General features: G+C 38.6%; 1 protein-coding gene across 1 annotated transcript; it reads right to left on the bottom strand.

Annotated features, from left to right (window-relative positions):
- Positions 1 to 650: 650 nt before the first annotated feature.
- LOC127115885 (probable 3-beta-hydroxysteroid-Delta(8),Delta(7)-isomerase) lies at positions 651 to 2,974 on the bottom strand. The gene is made up of 4 exons (XM_051047310.1): positions 2,674 to 2,974; positions 1,483 to 1,626; positions 1,224 to 1,332; positions 651 to 1,058 (listed from the first exon to the last, which is right to left on the bottom strand). Exons 1-4 carry the CDS (start codon positions 2,825 to 2,827, stop codon positions 791 to 793), a joined length of 675 nt encoding a protein of 224 aa, XP_050903267.1. The 5' UTR covers positions 2,828 to 2,974; the 3' UTR covers positions 651 to 790.
- Between the last annotated feature and the right edge of the window lie 22,002 nt (positions 2,975 to 24,976).

Here is a 24,976-nt window from a genome sequence, read left to right as displayed (position 1 = left end):
GTCTGCATTTCTGCGGTCTCCAGGTCTGCATTTCTGCGGTAGTGGTCCGGGGACTTTCCTGAGCCCAGCACATTGCAAGGACCCATTCACACATCTTCATGATCAAGAGTTATGATTTTTAGCGCTTAGCGCTTATTGTAATAACCATACATTAAAGTGTACGAACGTGTGAAGCATACATTAGTTATTTTTGGTTTGCTAAGAAGACTCCATAATTTTTTCATCTGCTTCACACATCAAAGACAATAACAGTGATACATTTCCAACATATAAACAGATAGAATGCTAACTCACAACAGCATGAGTGTTCCAAACACCCCTATCAATGGAAGAAGAAGAAGAAACAAAATGTAAGAGAGATCGAGAATCATTTGTGAAGATAGTAGTTGGAGAGGAAATCTTGAAGGAGAGGATCCAAACATCCCTATCTCACATAGCCATCAAAATGGAATACCCGACCCAAATATGGGCTCAAATATATTACCTGAGTAAAAAATCACACCTATACTGTACTACATAACTGTGATGATCGCAATGGAATTCTTTAGAGATGTTCGTTTGCAACAAGAATCCAATGCGTACCAACACACCACAAACAAAATCGTATAAGCGTGTTACGAGTGATTGAACCATAAGTAATGAGAATGGTCTAAAAGTTAAAAGTCTAAATTGATATTTTGAAGATATGCAATTCAATGAAAATCAATTGATACAATTCTTAACATTCTCTTTCGTCTCAACCATCCTAGTTTTCATTATTCTTTGTTCCAAGATCATCAGCAAGTCCGCATCAACGACTTTTATGCTTTTTTGTCTGGCTTTGAACTTGAAACGCAGCAGAAATCTTCCTCCAGCAGCGGATGGAAATGATCGAGGGTATTACAATCCAAGAGAAATTTGCTCCAATGTAGTATGCATAGTAGTAAAATGAATTTGTAGAAAAATTATCTCCTTCCAAAATTGCTGTTATGTAATATACAGCAGTTCCATATAGCTGACCCAAAGAAATCGCAAATTGAAGTATGTAGCTGTATGATTTACCGGTAGTTATTGCGTATCTGTCATCCATATTAGAAAACACAAACAGTGAGATTTAAAATGAAAAATTGAACAAGATAGAACATAATCTTGCTAGTTGATGCATCATATCATTAGAATACGTTCGATTTGAAGTTTCAAAAGCATGCTCGAATCCGAATTAATTACTATTGAGTTTAACTTACACTGCCAGAAGACTAGCTGGACCCTCCAAAACTGCTGTTAGTCCTTCAACCGTTACTACTCCTGCATCCCTTCCTGCATACCTTGAATCTCCTTTGCTATATTCCTTCCCTATTATAGCAGAAAAACTCATGAATTAGACAAGTTCAAATAAGTCAAACCCAAACAAGCCTTAAAACTGTAAATTTCTCAAAAGGTATTGTAAATTCTAACAATGTTGTATATGTGTTCAACGTCAAATTACAACGAAAAATGACTTACAAACTTCAGCAAGGTAGAATCCGGTGTTATCCTTGAAAAACTCTGGTGCGAAGACAAAATAACCCTCAAGAACTATGTGTGTGAGACCAGTGAATGCCCACCAGAAAATTAGCAGCCTATCGACTTTTGTTTTCTTGAGGCGTCCTGCGGATTTCACAGTCATGTAAACAAAATCAGAAAACGTAAATCCATTTCAAGATGACAGAAATTCAAATAGCAATGATAGTGGAAAGCATAGCAAAAATCCTGAAACTTGTGATTCTATCTATCATCAACTATCACGGCTGCAGCCACAATAACACTCAACTTTGAGTTTTATAACCGAAAATTAAACTTCGAATTTAGTTTTTGTGTCTTATCATATACTCTGTTTGTTAAAGAATCCTAATTATGCTATGTATAGCCAAGAAGCACATTGTGACCAATAGGTTACAATTCCTGCCCCCTGAGTTTACCAAATACAAGCAGCAACTCAATGAACAAAAAGTACTAAAAAATACAAATCCTAACAACTAATGACCAGAAACCCAACGCATTTGAAATTAAATATCAACATACTTTGATGCACAAAAGCACCATATTTGTTTATGATTGTGTCCAACAAGATTATGCATATGATGATGAGATCCTAAACATTGGTTGTTAACCCCAACATATTTGAACTGTCAACTTTAACAAGGCAAAATCTTGGCCTATGAAGCACGGACACACAGGACAAGGGTAATAATTTGAAGGGAAAAAAATTGAACATAATTACAAATGTCTCGTGTCTGTGGCTACCGTGACACGGACACGCATTTTACCAGATGTGCCGGTGCTACATAGATCTCGGCAGGCTCAACAATATGATTTGACCTAAAAAATTTCATGGAAAATCAAGTGATTTCTGTTCCAACCAATTTGACCATACCATAGCAAACCAACCCAAATACAAATTGATGTCAAAGCAAAATGTAAAACTAAGATTTCGATATCAACAAAGCAAAAAATAAATTGAAACTGCACCCACATAGGTCTTATAATAAAAAAAGGGTCTTTTGTGATGAATGAACAAATTGAGTTAATGGGTGTGTTATTCAATAACACAAATCAATTCAATTGAAATTTGTATCGCTTCCTTCTTAATGAAACATCTTAAATTAAGTTGAAATTTGGTTTCAACTTCAAAATTTGAGAGTGAGAATTGTTTACCTGAGAAGATCCATGTGAGGGAAAAGAGGATGACAGTGAAGGATGCAAAGACGGAGAGAATGTTGGATTGAGAGAGGAAGCATGGAACGTAGCCGGGAAGATGCAAGTCTCGTGGAACGTAGGGATGAGGATGTGACGCTTGAGATCCCGCCATGTTGTTGTTCGATCTGAATGAATGAGTGTTTGACTTTTTTTGAGTTCGAGTGTGTGATAGTGTTTTGGTGGGTGAATTTGTGACTTTTTAGGAAAAGGTGAGCTGGCAGATACATATAACATCATGTGAAATTAAACTGCACCGGCCAGTTCAATCCATTTACAAGTTTGAAGGGTTTAAAAGTGGTCGGACCCAAAGTTTATTACTCTATCTTCATCTAATAATAAATGTTTTATTTTAAATTTATGCGATTTAAAAAAAAAATTAAATATGTTGATTTTAATAATAAAAAATATTATTATTATTTATTATACTTTTATTTAGTATAGTTAATGGAATAGTTTGAAAGAGTGAAAGTTAATAAATTTGGTATAATAGTGGGAAAAAATAATAAATATTGTATTGATATTTTAAAAAGACGTTTATTTTGAGATAGATAAAAAAAATATAAATGAGACATTTTTTATGAGATAGATGAAGTATTTTTTAAGGAATTTTTTAATGCATCTATTTATTAATTCCTTCGTCCCATAATAAGTGATATAGATGATCATTTCACACAGATTAAAAAAAGAATAATTAAAAGAGAAAATGATATTTTTACTAAAGTACATTTATTATGTATTAGGAATGATAAATATAATTGAAAAAGATGCATTGAAAATTGAAATAAGTCATTTATTTTGGGACATTCTTTTATTCTAAATGGATCATTCATTGTGTGATGAAGGGAGTACTAAATTATGAAAATTGTATCCTATACCCCTGCATTTATCCATCTACCTCTACGAATTACAAAGTTGGACCAAAATACCCTTGTATAAATATCTATATTTTCATTTTTTTCTTCTTTTTTTTCCTCATTTAATTCATTTTGTTTTGGGACAGATTTGCAAAATTCTTAAAAGCAGAAAAAGTTTCATCTTTGAGGAATATAGTCCAAGTAAATCTAGAATAGTCGTCAACAATTACAAAACCATAATAATTTCCACCTAAGCTCTTTGTCCTAGAAGGTCCAAAGAGATCCATATGGAGAAGCTCAAGGGGTCGAGAAGTTGAAATTATATTTTTTGATTTAAAGGAGACCCTTGTTTGCTTTCCCATTTGGCACGCGTCACATAGGTGGTCTTTTGAAAATTTTATTTTTGGAAGACCGACTACTAGATCCTTAGATACAACCTTATTAAGCAAATTGAAATTAACATGTGCTAAACGTCTATGCCAAAGCCAAGAATCATCATTCAAGGTAACTAGACATTTAGTACTTGTTAAAGATACATCAAAAAGGTCAAGCATATAGATGTTGTTTACTCTTACACCCTTAAACACAACGTTCTGTTCAGCATGTTCAATTATGCAGCAAGTTTTTGTGAAAGAAACTTTATAGCCCATGTCACATAATTGACTTATGCTTAACAAATTGTGTTTAAGTCCCTCTACTAGATGGACATTAGAAATAGTAGTGGTGGAGGGATTACCTACACTACCTTTGCCGAGTATAGCTCCTTTGTTATTGTCTCCATAAGTGACATATCCCTTCTTCTTTGCCTTGAAGTCTATAAAAAGCGATATGTCACCGGTCATGTGCCTTGAGCAACCGCTGTCAAGAAACCACCTTCTATCTACGGAAGCAAGGCACTCATCCTACAATATCAAAAGAGAGAAGTTGGTACCCAATTTTCATTGGGTCCAAGTGGGTAAGTGCTAACATGGTTGCCTTTTGGCTTCCATTGATAAATACCTTTAGGGACAAGAAATCTCCTAAACTTGCATTTCTCAATGGTATGGCCAGTACGACAACAATAATGACATAAACCATGATGATGTGGATGTTTATTCTTGTTCATTAAATCCTTTGGAATGAAAGAGTATTTTGCATATGGTGGATTTAACGACTTCTTAAACAACCTAGAGTCAACGACATAAGTAACCTTAGGTTGTAACGCTTTTTCTAATTTGACCTTGAGAGTGTTTACCTCTTTTTGCCAAATATGACAAGCGTCACAGTACCTAACTTTACTACATCCATCAATGTCAATATCTTTTGAATTTTCTGCAATACTAGCTTTTAACGCTTCTAAATCATTTTCAGCTTTTTATACTTTACCTTCCAAAAATGAAAAAATTTGTTTATCGGAAGATAGTCTTTTAAAAGCATCTACAGCTTCGTTATGCAGTTTTTCAAAAGCTATTTTCAGTTCGGAAAAAGACATAGAAGAGAAATTATTGTAATAGGCTTGTTTTACCTTTTTGTCATTGCTTTTCTTCTTGTGGTAGGACAGACTTTTGGTGTGAGCCATAAGGCACAGATTTGCGGTTTCATCACTATCACTTGAGTTGTGTGTGCTTGATGAATCACTATCACTTTCCCATGCAATGTAAGCTCTTATTTGTTTGTTGTACCCTTTTGGTGAAGCTTTTCTTTGATCCTTATATTTCATAGGACAGTCTGTTTTGTAATGTCCAGATTTACCATAATTAAAACAAGATCCTCTTCCTCTACTTTTCTTATTCTCTTCCTGTTTCGCATCTGTAGATTGTCTTCTAAACTTCATGAGGTTTTTGTCGGAATGCTTGACTCCATTCTTTCGAATGAATCTATTATATCTCCTTACAAACAGTCCCATTTCCTCATCATCCGAATCTTTGTCACTACTAGAATCATTTTCACTTTGCTCTTTTCGTGAGGACTTAGAGCTAGAGGCCACAAGAGCTATTGGCTTCTTCTCTCCCTCTTTGTCTCTTTTCTTCTCCTTTTCCTTCTTACTTTTGTTCTCATATTTTTCAAGACTTTCCAATGCTTGCTGATGTTCTTCCAGCTTTCCAAACAGAGTTGTAATCGTAAGTCTCGTTAGATCGTTGGCTTCCTTAATTGCTGTTACTTTAGGTTGCCACTCCCTGCTAAGACACCTGAGAATTTTATTAGTAGCAGTTTCATTGGAAACAGGTTTTCCAAGTGCATTCAACCTATTAGTGAGATGAGTGAATCTCTTTTGCATGTCGGAGATAGATTCTCCTTGTTTCATGCGAAAGAGCTCAAACTCTTGATTTAGTGTGTTAATGCGGGACTGTTTTACTTCAGTAGTACCCTCATGGGCAACTTCTAAAGCATCCCACATTTCTTTAGCTGTCGTGCAATGAGATACTCGATAATACTCATCAACACCAAGTGCTGAAATTAGCATATTTCGAGCTTTCCAATCACACGACCACTTTTTCTCATCTTTCTCATTCCAACCAGCTTCTGGTTTAGGGACTATGGCGCCAGCCGCATTTGTCATAGTAATTTGAAAAGGACCATTTTCAATGGCAGCCCATACTAGCCTATCCACATAATTTATATGAACTCGCATGCAGTCTTTCCAGTAGCCGTAATTTTCACCGTTGAAAATAGGCGCTCTATTATACGCCCCCTTTGGTTCAGAATCCATACTGTTACAGGCAGCCACAGAGCACCAGCGAACCGACGCTCTGATACCACTTGTTAGACGGTGTGGCTAGTGATCGAGAGGGGGGGTGAATAGATCACCTCTTTGTAAATAAACAGATTTAAAATTTTATCAGAGTTATTGAAACTTAGCGGAAAATTTCAGTCCCGAATCGACTTCCGTCTATTCTGAACCGCTACTAGAAAACCGGACACGCGAATGTAATGCTGGATTTGAATTAGAATGACAGAAAATATTAACACTAGAATCTTATTAAATTGAATGCACTTATCACTAAATCCTAATTCCAATGAATAAAACTCAGCTAACAGTTTTGTCAAACAGTTGGTGTGTATGTGATCAATGATGAACAACAGTGGGTTTTAGTTAAAGAAGTTTTCTTGCCACTGCTGTCTCTCAAAAATTACAGTCACAACACACTAACTGAAATTGAGAAACTGTTTGGAAACGTAAAGAGGAGTAAGGAAAGAATACGATACGCAGAGATTTGGTAAGGAAGTTCCCCACGTCGTCCTCGCGTGTGGGTACGTCTCCCTCTCAATTTCAAATGAAATTGAGAACTGTAATTATCAATAATGCCGAATTCGTTGATACAAGGTTTCAATACAAAGACAAAATTCTAAATCCCAAGAACTTCTTCTTGTATGAAACCTCCACTTGATCTGAGCTCGATCAAGAATTTCCTGCAAGAAATTGCAAACAATTCACCGGTTCCATGACCTGTTTGCGAAATCCCCCGATTTCCAAACGCAACGCTGCGGCTGAATTTGTTCTGCAAACGTGACTGACAAACCCTCAAGAACACTCCAGTTCTTGAAGGACAAACCAGTAGGTTTTTCCTCGAAACCCCCTTCAACCTTCAACTCAGCTAGATCCTTGATCGTTCCACTGAACACCTCAGCTAGACCCTTGATCGTACCATTGAATGTTATCTCGTTGATCCTTTAATCCGAAGAACAAGAATGATTATGTGTTGATGTTCTTGAAGAAAAGTGATTGAGAAGATGAAGAAGATGAAGTATCTTTCAGGTTTCTATATGCTCCAAAACAATTGCTGCTACACTACTTTGATCTTGTGTTCAACTGTTTTTCTCTTCTGAATTCGTCAAATTGCACTGCTGTCAAAATACTTCTTATATAGAAAGAACAGAAGCTGTTAGTTGGTAAAACAGACTCATGTATTGATACATGATGTTATGCATCGATTCATACTGTAACTTTGAATATTTTTAGAGGGTTAATGAAGGCATGTATCGATGCAAGGCTCGTATGTATCGATACATATAGCATTTCAACTAAGCTTGTATCGATACAAGATGCGTGTGGATCGATCCATAGAGCATTTTACCTGTCCATGTATCGATACATGACTCGTATGGATCGATGCATGCTGAAGCAAAAGTGTTTTGTGGTTTACAACATATTTCATGGATCGATGCATAAGATCATGTATTAATCCATACTGATACAAAATAGTTTTTATGAGTTCTTTTAATAGATGTATCACTGTGGATCTTCATGTATAGACATGAGACAATAGTTGTTGGGGAATAGCCATCCAAGGCGCAGTGGAATTTAAAAATTTCTCCATTTAGTGATCCTTACGAATGGGCATGATCAGTGATAGAATCGTTACCTCTTGTGGCGATTCAAACCTTTGGTGCAGATCTCTGATAATGATCAAAACCTTTGATACAGATCCACGGGGCGATCACGAACGTTGAACGATGACAACGTCTCTACTCAGTCCACACGAACGGATTCCTTCAATCGCAGTGCTAGCTGTTATGAATGAAGGCTTTGAGTGAGAGAGAGATACGAAATTCCAACTCTTCAGTTGTGTTGTATTCACTTACAAAGCTTCTGCACAAGAGCTCTATTTATAGAACCACTTGTGTGGGCTTCAAGCCAAAAAGCCCACTTAAGTGCATTTTGGCCTATATCTCATAATATGCCAAAATCAGTTAAGTATTTGGTACCTTACCATATTTCGTATTCTGTATAAGTATACCGTACCTTACGATGTTCCTTAATTATTCTATCTCTCATCAATCCGTCCTTTGTGTGTGACCCTATAGGTTTTCGCGACGTTGGCAATTATATTAAATCACGCATTTAACATAATAAACAGTGAGCGGTATCTAGCAACACATCACTGCTACCCAAGTCACGAAAATGTCATGTGATCTGAAAAAAACCTCATGTGATAATAATTATGTGTATAATTACCCCTTTGCCCTTATGTCTATATTGAACACAAGGTATAGACCGTGTCACCCTTGTCCAGTTCAATATTGGGCCCATAGACATTTATCCTGTTACGCAGGATTGGCAAATTCCATCTAGGACACTCATGTCCCTCAACATGCTTTGTGGAGTACCCATCAACTGTCTTTATGGTTATCCAGTTACGGACAACGTTAGATCAGCAACAAAGCACTCGACTCTACATCTAGGATCCATAGTGGTTTCAGGTTGAAGAGTGGTATACACTATTATCACCATGAGAATAACTTATGACACTTTGCATAACTTTCTATATAGTATTCTCATAGCGGGTCAATCCGGTATAAATATTACTCCTAATATTCATACCTATGTTTAAGACTTGATAACTCTTTATCCATGATCCATGAGATGTGATCATCAGTCTACAAACATAATAGTCTTAATGCTTTAATGTTATCCCACTTCACATTAAAGCTCGACTACGGATACTTTAAGAATAGTGCCCTTATGTTTAATGTGTTCTCATGATTAAGTCACACTTAATACATTAAACGGACTATCTATTCTAGGGACTTTATTAATCAACCATAATAAAGAAAATGCCTTTTATTATTAATAAATAATTTGATACAAGTACCAAAAGTATTGGCCTCTAGGGCTTACACCAACAATCTCCCACTAGCACTAGAGCCAATCAGACATACCCCGTATGCCCATTGATCTAGTATGGCCATCATGCTTCTGCTGCGCAAGAGGCTTTGTCAGTGGGTCAGCTATATTGTCTAGTGTAGGTACTTTACATATTTTCACACAACGTCTAAGTATGTGTTTGGATCGTTGGTGAGATCTAGGCTCCTTAGCTTGTGCAATAACACCATTGTTATCATAATAGAGACCAATGGGATCCATAATGCTAGGGACTATGCCAAGTTTATTGATCCAAACAGCTTCCTTTGCTGCACTTAAGGCAGCAATATACTCGGCCTCAATTGTAGAATCAGCAACTGCATCTTGCGTTGAACTTTTCAAGCTCACAGTGCCACCATTTAAGCAAAACACATAACCAGATTGGAATCATTCATATTAAAGCGTCTCAGCACTTTGTCTATGTACTCTGACTTAGGCCAAGCATTTCATGATCTATCTCTATAGATTCTGATAGGCTGCTTCACCCAGGTCCTTCATAGAAAAGCATTTCCCCAACCAAGAATTTACTTGTTGCAGGGTAGGGATATCGATTCCAATGAGTAATATGTCATCTACATATAATACCAGGAATACGATCATGCTCCCACTAACCTTCTTGTAGACACAAGGCTCATCTTCGTTTTTTATGAATCCATACAGTTTTACTATTTCATCAAAGCGAAGATTCCATGAGTAGGTCACATGCTCATCTTGATCCATGAGTAATACATCACATTGATCAGATATCCATATATCTCAGGTAGGTGACGTATCATGCCTGACCTACGCTGGTCTTGTTCTACTTGAGCAGGTTGCTCTTACACAACTACTTGTGTTTCCTGCTCTAATTCCTCCATAGGTGTATCGATGCTTTGTGATTCTTGAATTTCTTCAAGTTCTACTTTCCTCCCACTGATTCCTTTGGAAATAAAATCCCTTTCTAGGAAAACTCAAGTTCGAGCGACAAACACTTTGCCCTCAGAAGGATTGTAGAAGTAATATCCTCTTGTTTCTTTAGGATACCCCCACAAATAAGCATTGGTCAGATTTGGGCTTAAGCTTAGTTGAAATTTGTCGTTTCACATAAACTTCGCAACCCCAAATCTTCATGTAAGACATATGTGGTCTCTTACCACTCCATATCTCATATGGTGTCTTTTCAACCTTTTGGATGGAACACAGTTAAATGTGTAAGCTGATGTCAATGGTGTATGTCCTCAAAAGGAGTTTGGAAGATTGGTGTGACTCATCATGGATCGGACCATGTCCAACAGGGTTCGATTTCTTCTCTCAGATACACCCTTCCATTGGGATGTTCCAGGAGGAGTAAGTTGGGATAGGATCCCACACTCCTTCAGATGGTCATCAAACTCTAGGATTAAATACTCATCACTTCGATCTGATCGAAGAGTTTTAATATTCTTACCTAGTTGGTTTTAACTCGTTAGGTTTCACCCTTTTGTATTAATGTTATTAATAGGCATTTCAAGACCAAGGACATATAGTCCATTGTTCATTTGTGCAGTAGCATAAAATATATCATTCAAATAAATTGAGCAACAATTGTTCTTTATTATAAATGAAAAACCAAACTTGTCCAAACAAGCAATGGAAATAATATTCCTACTAATTGCAGGTACATAATAACAGTTCTCTAACTGAATTATTAAACCACTAGGTAAAGTCAATACAAAAGTTCCTACGGCTAAAGCAGCAACCTTTGCTCCATAGCCATCTCGTAGGTCGACTTTACCTTTTGCCAAATCTCTACTCCTTTTTAGTTCCTGCACATTTGTACAAATGTGAGAACCGCATCCAGTATCTAATACCCATGATGCAGAAGTAGATAAATTAATAACAAAAATACCTGAAGTTGAAGTCTCTACTCCATTCTTCTTATCTTCCAGGTACTTTGGGCAGTTCCTCTTCCAGTGTCCGATCTTACCGCAATGGAAGCAGGTGCCTTCTTTTGCTATGCCTCCACTAGGCTTCAAAACAGCAGTGGGTCTGGGATTGGAAACTTCCTTGCCCTTCCCCTTATCACTCTGCTTAGTGGGCCTTTTGTTCTGTCTCTTTCCATTTCCGATCATCAGAATGGACTTCCCTTTTGACTTCAGATTCTGCTCGGCAGTTCTCAACATGGCGAGCAGTTCAGGAAGAGATTTGTCCATATCAATCATATTGAAATTTAGGACAAATTGACTGAAACTATCTGGCAACGATTGCAAGATCAAATCAGTTGCAAGTTCCTTTTCGAGGGGAAAACCCAATCTCTCAAGGTTTTCCACATACCCAATCATCTTGAGTACATGGGGACCTACAGGGGCTCCCTCAGCTAACTTGCTTTGAAAAAGGGCTTTTGAAACTTCAAACCTCTCATGCCTTGCTTGCTCTTGATAGAGCAACTTCAGGTGTTCGATCATATCGAACGCTGACATGTTCTCATGTTGTTTTTGCAATTCTGAGTTCATGGTAGCCAGCATGAGACAAGCAGTTTCATTGGCATCATCGACATGCTTCTTATAAGCATCTCTTTCTGCCTTAGGTGCAGAACTAGGAGGTTCCTCTTCAGGAACAGGTGTCTCCAAGACATACAGCTTTTTATCATGTTTGAGGACAATCCTCAGGTTTCGGTGCCAATCCAGAAAATTTGTCCCAGACAATTTTTCCTTATCAAGGATTGATCGGAAGATGTTGTTAGAGGTGTTTGCTGTAACACCCTTCTAAATACCCCAAAATATTCAATTAAAATAATAACATATCAATCAGAGTAATTATGCCCCGAAGGGTGTCACACAATCTTTTCACAACAATTATCAAAATATCCTGTCATGCTCATTTATTAAATCAAAATAAGACTCTTTTGCATAATTCGCAGTGGAATAAAATCCAACATCAATGTAAAGCATGTAACACGATACATGTAAATCATTCAACAACCAATATCAAATTAATTAAAACATCCCCTCCCGATGTTACATCTACCAGAGCATGACCCACTAAGGACGACACTAGACTCCATAGCACTAGCATCTACTCAACTCACTGCTTGTTACCTGAAAAATAGTTGTAAGGGTGAGTTCCTCAATCAATATAATAAGCATTATAGAACAACATGTAATGCTAAGTAAATAACATATTAATTCACCCTAATCAGACTACACACTCAGCAACGGCAGTATCCGTTCAACATCATATTCAACAGTAACATATAGCATATGTATAATCTCAACAATACTCAACACCAACAACACAACACACAACACACATATAATACTGGAATACATCCATTCATATTATATGCCATACATTCATTATGCAATGAGACTCCATGAAATGCGGTACCGACTCTTCTTGAACATACAGTTCAAGCTCACCGATCCCTCCAGATACGGCTACTGAGCTCACTAGTCCCACTCATTGAGATCTAATGACTCACTCACTAATTCCTCACTATGGGAATTAGCTACAGCCCCGAAGGCTAGACTATGCAAGCTAATCATCTAGCATGCAAACATCAACAACAATTATCACAACAATTCACTCACTAATCCCTCACAATGGGAATTAGCTACAGCCCCGAAGGCTATGCTATACACGCTAATCATCTAGCAATGCAGCATCCACAACAATTCACAACGGACATAAGCTCACACTCTAAGCCATACAACAGTCCATTCACAACACAGGCAATATATATACATTCACATCATTAGGCATGCCATCATACATCAATCAACACATCATTATCATGTAAGTCAATTAAACACCGTATTAGCACTCTCTACTAATACCTATACGACTCACATCAGCGGAATACAATCCCCATTACATCACGTACCAACATAGGTCAGCTCTCAATTATGTACACAACATTAACATATCCATTTTTCCACTCTGCAACATACGATATCCAGTTTCGATGATGACAAAACCATTATGCACGTCCATGAACAAAGAATGAAGGCTTTTCGTCGACTATAGGGGTCAGCTCAAAGCTCGCTGGTCGGCGCAAAGGCCCTGCTCAACTGGAGGGAGTCAGCGCAAAACTCCTTGCGTCGACGCATGGGGTCGACGCTTAAGTCACGGGTCGGCGCAAAATGCCTTGCGTCGACGCATGCAGTCGGCGCATGCCCCACGGGTCAGCGCACGCCGACTCTATGGTCGACCGTTCGCGCGCAGACTCAGATTTTCTGAGTTATTCCAAAGTTCCGTTAGCTTAACGCCTATCCGGTTTTCCCGGCTGCTCCCGCATCTAAAACCCAATTTGTCTCTAATTTGGTAGTGCCGATTCAAGTTTTTAATTGGGATCCGTGCCATAGTCTAACATTTACGACTCACACAACTATCGATTCAATTTACAGTTTTAACACAGTTTATTCCACATCAATTTCAGCATATACAGTCCCAATTAGGGTTGAATCAACGGCTTATCACTACCCATTACATATTATCCCATAATACCCATTAATCGACGATAAACCCCCCTTACCTGAGATAATCCGGCAATTCTTTGAGTTCAAGCTCTTCCTCTTCTCCAACTTTCTTCCTCTTGCTCTGCCTCTGCCCTTTTCCTCTTCTCTGCAGTTTCTCTGTTTTCACGTGAAAACACTTCTTTACTAAATGGGATTCTCTTTCCTCATTTCACACTTATATATTTTCCAATAATAATTATTATTCCAAAATAATTAAAATAATCCAATAATAATAATATAATTATTTAATTAAATTAACAATATACTATTAATTCAATTTAAATAATTATTTTATTTTATTGGGGTGTTACAACTCTCCCCCACTAAAAGAGTTTTCGTCCTCGAAAACATACCTCAAGCGAACAACTCTGGATAAGACTCCTTCATCTTACTCTCCAGTTCCCAAGTCGCGTTGCCACCTGCTGGTCCTCCCCAAGCTACCTTCACCAAGGAAATCTCTTTACCCCGCAACTGCTTCAACTCTCGATCCTCGATCCTCATAGGTGATGTTTCAACAGTCAGGTTATCCCTCACCTGTACATCATCTACTTGGACTACATGCGACGGATCATGAATGTATCTCCTCAACTGAGACACATGAAAAACCTCATGCAAATTCGCAAGTGACGGCGGTAAAGCGATACGATAGGCTACCTCTCCTATCCTTTCCAAAATCTGATACGGACCAATAAATCGAGGTGTCAACTTCTTCGACTTCAAAGCTCGACCAACACCAGTTATCGGAGTAACGCGAAGAAACACATGGTCTCCCTCTTGAAACTCGAGTGACTTCCTCCTCTTGTCATGATAACTCTTCTGACGACTCTGAGCAATTCTCATCTTCTCCTGAATCATCTTAATCTTTTCCGTAGTCTGTTGAACAATCTCCGGTCCAACCACAGCACTCTCGCCGGACTCATACCAACACAAAGGTGTCCGACATCTCCTACCATACAAAGCTTCAAACGGTGCCATACCAATACTCGAATGAAAACTATTGTTGTAGGTAAACTCAATCAACGGCAAATAACAATCCCAAGCACCTCCTTTTTCCAAAACACAAGCTCTCAAGAGATCCTCTAACGACTGAATCGTCCTCTCAGTCTGACCATCAGTCTGCGGATGATATGCAGAACTCAATCTCAGCTTAGTTCCCAAAGCTCTCTGCAAACCTTCCCAAAATTTCGATGTAAATCTAGGATCTCTGTCCGAAACAATACTCGACGGAATACCATGCAAACTTACAATCTTCTCAATATACAACTCAACTAATCTCTCTAACGGATAATCCATTCTAATCGGAATGAAATGAGCCGATTTCGTCAATCTGTCCACAATCACCCAAATAGCTTCAAAATTCTTACTCGTCTTCGGCAAACCAGAAACAAAATCCATACTGATACTATCCCACTTCCACTCTGGAATAGCCAACGGTTGCATTAGCCCAGACGGCTTCTGATGCTCAATCTTCGACTTCTGACAAGTCAAACAAGAATAAACAAAACTTGCAATTTCTCTTTTCATCCCCGGCCACCAAAACAACTTTTTCAAATCATGATACATCTTCGTAGCTCCAGGATGAATACTCAAACCACTACGATGTCCTTCTTCAAGAATACTCTTCTTAAGTTCTGTAACATCCGGAACACACACCCGATTACCAAATTTCAAAACACCATTCTCATCAACTCTGAATTCACCACCTTGACCTTGATTCACTAAAGTCAACTTATCAATCAAAAGCATATCGGATTTCTGACCCTCTCTAATCTCATCCAAAATATTACTCGTTAACTTCAGCATTCCCAATTTAACACTATTGTGAGTACTCTCACACACCAAACTCAAATCTCTAAACTGCTCAATTAAATCCAACTCTTTAACCATTAACATAGACATATGTAACGATTTCCGGCTTAACGCATCAGCTACTACATTTGCTTTACCCGGATGGTAATTCAAACCAAAATCATAATCCTTCAGAAATTCTAACCATCTCCTCTGTCTCATATTCAGCTCTTCTGATCAAACAAATACTTTAAACTCTTATGGTCACTGAAAACTTCAAATCTTGACCCGTACAAATAATGCCTCCACAACTTCAGAACAAATACCACGGCTGCCAACTCTAAATCATGTGTCGGATAGTTCCTCTCATGAACCCTTAGCTGTCTCGAAGCATAAGCTATCACCTGCTTATTCTGCATCAACACACCACCTAAACCCAACAATGAAGCATCACAGTAAACCTCAAATAATTCCGACGAACTCGGTAATATCAGAACAGGAGCACTAGTTAACCTCCTCTTTAACTCTTGGAAACCTTCTTCACATGTTGAGTCCCACACAAACGCTTGCCCCTTTCTGGTCAACATCGTCAACGGTAACGCCAACTTAGAAAATCCCTCAATGAACTTCCTATAATAACCAGCCAATCCAAGAAAACTTCGAATCTCAGCAACAGACTTAGGAGCTTCCCACTTAGATACCGCTTCTATCTTAGAAGGATCAACAGCAACACCACCTCTGGAAATCACATGACCAAGAAAACTAACCTCTTCTAACCAAAATTCACACTTAGACAGTTTAGCAAATAACTTCTTTTCTCGCAGAACTCCTAGAACCACTCTCAAATGCTCAGCATGCTCTTCTTCAGATTTCGAATACACCAAAATGTCATCAATAAACACCACAACAAACTTGTCTAGGTACGGATGAAAAATCCTATTCATATACTCCATAAATACTCCAGGCGCATTAGTCACACCAAAAGGCATTACAGAATACTCATAATGTCCATACCTTGTTCTGAAAGCAGTCTTCTGAATATCCTCAGTCTTCACACGTATCTGATGATACCCAGATCTCAAATCTATCTTGCTGAACACACTCGCACCAACCAACTGATCCATCAAATCATCAATCCTCGGCAAAGGATACCGATTCTTGATCGTCACTTTATTCAGTTGCCTGTAGTCCACACACAACCTCATAGTACCTTCTTTCTTCTTAACCAATAACACTGGTGCACCCCACGGTGACACACTCGGACGAATGAATTTCTTATCCAACAGATCTTCCAACTGACTCTTCAATTCAGCTAACTCAACAGCAGACATACGATACGGGGCCATCGATATCGGTCTAGTACCAGGTACCAAATCAATCGAGAACTCAACTTCACGCTCTGGCGGCAATTCATTCACCTCTTCCGGAAACACATCAGGAAAATCACCTACCACGGCTAGATCGCAAATCACCAGCTTATCTTTAGCCTCCAAAGTCGCTAACAGCATAAACAACTCCGCCCCATCTGCTACTTCCTCGTTCACCTGCCTGGCCGATAGAAACAAACTCCTTCCTTCTTCAATCTCAGGGAATATCACAGTCTTATCAAAACAATTGATAGAAACTCGGTTAAACACCAACCAGTTCATACCCAAGATAACGTCAATCTGCACTAATGGAAGACACACAAGGTCTATCCCAAAGTCTCTACCAAAAATACTCAAAGGACAACTTAGACAAACTGAAGTGGTAGTTACTGAACCCTTCGCAGGAGTATCAATCACCATACTTCCCAGCATCTTAGATATCTCTAACTTAAGTTTCACAGCACAATCCAAAGATATAAAGGAATGAGTAGCACCGGTGTCAATAATAGCTACAAGAGGAAAGCCATTAATATAACACGTACCTCGGATCAAACGATCATCTGTAGAAGTCTCAGAACCTGATAAAGCAAAGACCTTGTCTCCTGACTGATTCTCTTTCTTCGGCTTAGGACACTGTGGACTGATATGACCCAACTCTCCACAGTTGAAACAAGTTACAGTCTTCAACCGACACTCTGCAGCCAAATGACCACCTTTTCCACACTTGAAACACTTCATCTCAGCACTGGTACACTCATGGACACGATGTCCAGCCCGACCACATCTATAACACTTAGCAGGGGCACTAGAGTCTCCCCCACTAGGCCTCTTCATCCCACTCTGCTTCTGGAAACCTTTGCCAGCTGCATACGGTTTCCCACGATCAACCTGATTCTTACCTCTCCTATCAACCCTCTGCTGATAGCTCTCTGCTCTGGCCTTGGAATCCTGTTCAAAAATCCTACAACAGTCAACCAAGTCAGAAAACACCCTGATTCGTTGATATCCAATCGCCTGCTTGATCTCGGGACGCAACCCGTTCTCAAACTTCACACATTTGGAAAATTCCCCAGTAGCCTCACTATAGGGAGTGTAATACTTGGACAGCTCTGTGAACTTAGCAGCATACTCCGTAACAGACCTGGTACCCTGCTTCAATTCCAAGAACTCTATCTCTTTCTTTCCTCTGACATCCTCTGGAAAGTACTTCCTCAGAAATCTCTCTCTGAACACAGCCCAAGTAATCTCAGCATTCCCAGCAGTTTCCAACTCAGTGCGGGTAGCAACCCACCAATCATCTGCTTCTTCTGACAGCATATGCGTACCGAACCTGACCTTCTGGTTATCGGCACACTCGGTTACTCTGAAGATCCTCTCGATCTCCTTCAACCACTTCTGAGCGCCATCTGGATCGTATGCTCCCTTAAACATTGGAGGATTGTTCTTCTGGAACTCACTCAGTTGACGAGCAGCTCCCATTCCCACAACATTCGGATTCCCTCCAAGTACTCCGGCTAGCATACCCAGAGCCTCAGCAATTGCAGCATCATCTCTACCTCTTCCAGCCATCTCTATTCTGAAAACCCAACAAGCTAAAACAATAAGTACTGATAGGGTTACACAACACCTATCCCGTACAGGGGAAACAGAATAATTACGACTCGATTCGACCGACTATGCTCTGATACCACTAATGTAACACCCTTCTAAATACCCCAAAATATTCAATTAAAATAATAACATATCAATCAGAGTAATTATGCCCCGAAGGGTGTCACACAATCTTTTCACAACAATTATCAAAATATCCTGTCATGCTCATTTATTAAATCAAAATAAGACTCTTTTGCATAATTCGCAGCGGAATAAAATCCAACATCAATGTAAAGCATGTAACACGATACATGTAAATCATTCAACAACCAATATCAAATTAATTAAAACATCCCCTCCCGATGTTACATCTACCAGAGCATGACCCACTAAGGACGACACTAGACTCCATAGCACTAGCATCTACTCAACTCACTGCTTGTTACCTGAAAAATAGTTGTAAGGGTGAGTTCCTCAATCAATATAATAAGCATTATAGAACAACATGTAATGCTAAGTAAATAACATATTAATTCACCCTAATCAGACTACACACTCAGCAACGGCAGTATCCGTTCAACATCATATTCAACAGTAACATATAGCATATGTATAATCTCAACAATACTCAACACCAACACAACACACAACACACATATAATACTGGAATACATCCATTCATATTATATGCCATACATTCATTATGCAATGAGACTCCATGAAATGCGGTACCGACTCTTCTTGAACATACAGTTCAAGCTCACCGATCCCTCCAGATACGGCTACTGAGCTCACTAGTCCCACTCATTGAGATCTAATGACTCACTCACTAATTCCTCACTATGGGAATTAGCTACAGCCCCGAAGGCTAGACTATGCAAGCTAATCATCTAGCATGCAAACATCAACAACAATTATCACAACAATTCACTCACTAATCCCTCACAATGGGAATTAGCTACAGCCCCGAAGGCTATGCTATACACGCTAATCATCTAGCAATGCAGCATCCACAACAATTCACAACGGACATAAGCTCACACTCTAAGCCATACAACAGTCCATTCACAACACAGGCAATATATATACATTCACATCATTAGGCATGCCATCATACATCAATCAACACATCATTATCATGTAAGTCAATTAAACACCGTATTAGCACTCTCTACTAATACCTATACGACTCACATCAGCGGAATACAATCCCCATTACATCACGTACCAACATAGGTCAGCTCTCAATTATGTACACAACATTAACATATCCATTTTTCCACTCTGCAACATACGATATCCAGTTTCGATGATGACAAAACCATTATGCACGTCCATGAACAAAGAATGAAGGCTTTTCGTCGACTATAGGGGTCAGCTCAAAGCTCGCTGGTCGGCGCAAAGGCCCTGCTCAACTGGAGGGAGTCAGCGCAAAACTCCTTGCGTCGACGCATGGGGTCGACGCTTAAGTCACGGGTCGGCGCAAAATGCCTTGCGTCGACGCATGCAGTCGGCGCATGCCCCACGGGTCAGCGCACGCCGACTCTATGGTCGACCGTTCGCGCGCAGACTCAGATTTTCTGAGTTATTCCAAAGTTCCGTTAGCTTAACGCCTATCCGGTTTTCCCGGCTGCTCCCGCATCTAAAACCCAATTTGTCTCTAATTTGGTAGTGCCGATTCAAGTTTTTAATTGGGATCCGTGCCATAGTCTAACATTTACGACTCACACAACTATCGATTCAATTTACAGTTTTAACACAGTTTATTCCACATCAATTTCAGCATATACAGTCCCAATTAGGGTTGAATCAACGGCTTATCACTACCCATTACATATTATCCCATAATACCCATTAATCGACGATAAACCCCCCTTACCTGAGATAATCCGGCAATTCTTTGAGTTCAAGCTCTTCCTCTTCTCCAACTTTCTTCCTCTTGCTCTGCCTCTGCCCTTTTCCTCTTCTCTGCAGTTTCTCTGTTTTCACGTGAAAACACTTCTTTACTAAATGGGATTCTCTTTCCTCATTTCACACTTATATATTTTCCAATAATAATTATTATTCCAAAATAATTAAAATAATCCAATAATAATAATATAATTATTTAATTAAATTAACAATATACTATTAATTCAATTTAAATAATTATTTTATTTTATTGGGGTGTTACATTTGCTGTCATGGTAATCTACACAAGGATTAATGAAAATATAAGTATCATTGACATATTCAATTAGGCCTTTAATTAAATATGCTCCCACTATTTTACTCAAAACAAATGACCCTCATCATTTGATTCGGAAAATCCCGTTGGAAGATTTTCTAGTGGGTCGAGATCCATATTTCACTTCGTTCTAAGTCCGCGTAGGCGGATTACACAAAACTAGGTTATTTAGGTAGGAACTCCTTCCAATTGTATCTCATACAACTCTCGAAAATTTCAATTGGGTGAATAACTCCTTATTCCAATCCATCATATGGATTATTCCCAACTCTTGCTTCTAAACATATATATAATCTTATTATAATTTGTTTAGTTAAGTTTGACCCATTGTTTTAACAGTTGGATATTACAATTATCCCATCGCACCTTACTAATATAGAACATGCACCTCGCGTAGGCGAAACCTACATTATTCGATACTAGTCTTGATGAGTGTTAAAACTTGGAAAGCTTAAAACTTAATATTTAGTTTTGAGGGAATTGCAATTTTTTCTGATCTCACCGGCTTGTTTATCATATAAACCGTCTCTCACATGCATCAACATACATTCACATGCATCAACATACATACATACATAATGAAACAGTTATGGCCCCTAGCGCAATTGTTCTCCCAAGCCAATGAGAGAACCTAAGCTAACCTACAACGATCTAAGCTTCTCCAAGCAAGATCTTCAAGGTTGTCCTCCTTTGGCACTGACTTCTTTGCTTTCTTCATATCATTACATTACATGAAAGAAACTCGTTTTACATACGAGGGAGTGAGATGAGAAAAGAAGTTACATTTGGGAGATTAAGAGAGAGGCACGACACGCAGGTCGTATTTTAAAATCCAAAGCAGAATAAAGGAAAACTAAGGCCATAACCGATCACCACAAGACAATAATAAACACTTTATTATTATTATTATTAATTCCTTTAATTAATTAAAATCAAATTAAATTTCGACGATCGATCATCACATTTTAATGAACAATTCATTTAAAATCGATGTCGCTTTTCGTATCAACACTTGACACTTTTAAAGCACTGAGTTAGCCGGACGGGTGAAAATTTCCTTGCGTTAACCGGTTAACCATATGCGTTAACCGGTTAACACTGTTTGAAAACTTTTAGAAAACTCTTTTCTGCCTTGCGTTAACCGGTTAACCATATGCGTTAACCGGTTAACACTGTTGAAAAATTTCTTGGAAAACTGTTTTCCGCCTTGCGTTAACCGGTTAACCAAATGCGTTAACCGGTTAACACTGTTTGAAAATCTAAAAAATTTTATTTCGCATTGCGTTAACCGGTTAACCAAATGCGTTAACCGGTTAACACTGTTCCAAAATTAAAAAAAAAATTATTTTGTATTGCGTTAATCGGTTAACCATACACGTTAACCGATTAACACTGTTCGGAAAAGTGTTTAGAACGCACAACTCTTGTGCAGTCAAACCCCAATCGCATAACTCTCTGACAACACAACCCTTGTGCCGTCACTAACCCTGATGCACCAATTTCATACCGTCAAACACGTCTCGATTGTTAATTCAGTATGATTGATCAACACGTCATTGCTTCACCATACTAATGTCGGATCAAGAAGCAAACGACCATTGAACGCTCAAAGGAAAACAATCATCGAGGGTTTGAATGAACGAAACGAGAACACTATATCATATATAATGTATTTTGCATCAGGATCACATATATCACATATATGTAACTTGATTGATCTCAATTTAACCTTTGATTCATTCTGTTTTTAATCATATTATTACAGAACAAAAACAAATATCAAATTCATGGTTTCGTAACCAGGCTCTGATACCACTGTTGGGGAATAGCCATCCAAGGCGCAGCGGAATTTAAAAATTTCTCCATTTAGTGATCCTTACGAATGAGCATGATCAGTGATAGAATCGTTACCTCTTGTGGCGGTTCAAACCTTTGGTGCAGATCTCTGATAATGATCAAAACCTTTGATACAGATCCACGGGGCGATCACGAACGTTGAACGATGATAACGTCTCTACTCAGTCCACACGAACGGATTCCTTCAATCGCAGTGCTAGCTGTTATGAATGAAGGCTTTGAGTGAGAGAGAGATACGAAATTCCAACTCTTCAGTTGTGTTGTATTCACTTATAAAGCTTCTGCACAAGAGCTCTATTTATAGAACCACTTGTGTGGGCTTCAAGCCAAAAAGCCCACTTAAGTGCATTTTGGCCTATATCTCATAATATGCCAAAATCAGTTAAGTATTTGGTACCTTACCATATTTCGTATTATGTATAAGTATACCGTACCTTACGATGTTCCTTAATTATTCTATCTCTCATCAATCCGTCCTTTGTGTGTGACCCTATAGGTTTTCGCGACGTTGGCAATTATATTAAATCACGCATTTAACATAATAAACAGTGAGCGGTATCTAGCAACACATCACTGCTACCCAAGTCACGAAAATGTCATGTGATCTGACAAAACCTCATGTGATAATAATTATGTGTATAATTACCCCTTTGCCCTTATGTCTATATTGAACACAAGGTATAAACCGTGTCACCCTTGTCCAGTTCAATATTGGGCCCATAGACATTTATCCTGTTACGCAGGATTGGCAAATTCCATCTAGGACACTCATGTCCCTCAACATGCTTTGTGGAGTACCCATCAACTGTCTTTATGGTTATCCAGTTACAGACAACGTTAGATCAGCAACAAAGCACTCGACTCTACATCTAGGATCCATAGTGGTTTCAGGTTGAAGAGTGGTATACACTATTATCACCATGAGAATAACTTATGACACTTTGCATAACTTTCTATATAGTATTCTCATAGCGGGTCAATCCGGTATAAATATTACTCCTAATATTCATACCTATGTTTAAGACTTGATAACTCTTTATCCATGATCCATGAGATGTGATCATCAGTCTACAAACATAATAGTCTTAATGCTTTAATGTTATCCCACTTCACATTAAAGCTCGACTACGGATACTTTAAGAATAGTGCCCTTATGTTTAATGTGTTCTCATGATTAAGTCACACTTAATACATTAAACGGACTATCTATTCTAGGGACTTTATTAATCAACCATAATAAAGAAAATGCCTTTTATTATTAATAAATAATTTGATACAAGTACCAAAAGTATTGGCCTCTAGGGCTTACACCAACAATAGTATGAGATAAAAACACAATTGAATCATGAAAAATGATGCACATGCCAACAATTGGTCAATGATCACACAATTTGCTATCATTCAAAACTTATTCAAGGTAAGGACTTTGCTCACAAACTCCCCCTTTTTGATGATGGCAAATTTTTGGCAAGATGTGTGATACTCCCCATGAGTTTGTGCATTTCTGTCAGCTGTGTCAACATCTGCTTTCTCCCCCTTTGTCAACATCAAAAAGAAGAACCAGTTTCATCAAGGCAATATGTGAGTAGCAAGACACAATAAAATTGATAATAAAGCTAACAATCACAGAGAAGGAAGCTTAAAAGTAACGAGTCACTCACAAAGAATGACAAATAGGGGTAAGGACACCAAAGGCGGAAAGTAAACAGAAAGTAATAGGCATTTTACTAGTAGAAGATGTTTAAGATAAACATAAACCAAACCATATAAAGTACAACTAAATCGAAAAAAACAAAACTTAAGCAATATGCAATGAAATGTAGTGAGATGAATTGGGGATGGTTCAATGTGGATTATAGCCACCACATGACTCCTCGTCATCTCTATCAGGATCTCTGAAGCTAGGCGGAGGTGGAGGAGGAGGCATTTCATCTGGATTATGGCCCATGAATGTGTAGTGCCGGAATCGGTTCTGAACTTCAACACTTCTGAATCTGTCCATAATGCCCGGATTGGCACGGCAATCATCCATAAAACCAAACATTTCATTGTAGAAGACTTGGTGCCACTTTACCAGGTCCGTGTGCCAGGAGTGTTGGTTATGATACATCCGTGTGTGATCGTCATGCCATTCACGATGCTCCTTATGCCACTCACTTTGTTGTACATGCTAGGATTGTGCCTCGTCATGACGTTCTTTGTTGGCAAGCTCCATCTATTGAAGCATTTGAGTGAGATGTGCAGTGGATGTTGAGGATGAAGAACCACCGGAGAACGAAGGAGCCGTTGGTTCAGGTACATAGTTTGTTGGAGACCATCTCCGTGGCACCCAATCACCCCATCCAGCATTGTCATCAGCTGCCGGCGCATCTGCTTCTTGTACATCAGGCATTTCTTCATCAGGTTGATCTTCAACGACATGAATGCGTTCAGAGGGCACGTCAAAATTGTAGATTCTAGTTTTGGATTTCCTTTCA

This window comes from Lathyrus oleraceus, chromosome 1 (genome assembly GCF_024323335.1).
Source record: "Lathyrus oleraceus cultivar Zhongwan6 chromosome 1, CAAS_Psat_ZW6_1.0, whole genome shotgun sequence".
Lineage (NCBI taxonomy): Eukaryota > Viridiplantae > Streptophyta > Magnoliopsida > Fabales > Fabaceae > Lathyrus > Lathyrus oleraceus.
Note: the sequence above shows the minus strand (reverse complement) of the source record. Positions and strands in the feature narration are given on the sequence as shown.

What these genes read in the sequence shown, in the direction of transcription:
- LOC127115885 (XM_051047310.1), bottom strand. Translation starts at nt 2,827, where the DNA reads ATGGCGGGATCTCAAGCGTCACATCCTCATCCCTACGTTCCACGAGAC. An exon ending in CCTCACATGGATCTTCTCAG is followed by an intron (nt 1,627 to 2,673) that starts GTAAACAATTCT and finishes TGAAATCCGCAG; the next exon opens with GACGCCTCAAGAAAACAAAA. An exon ending in CCAGCTAGTCTTCTGGCAGT is followed by an intron (nt 1,059 to 1,223) that starts GTAAGTTAAACT and finishes TATGGATGACAG; the next exon opens with ATACGCAATAACTACCGGTA.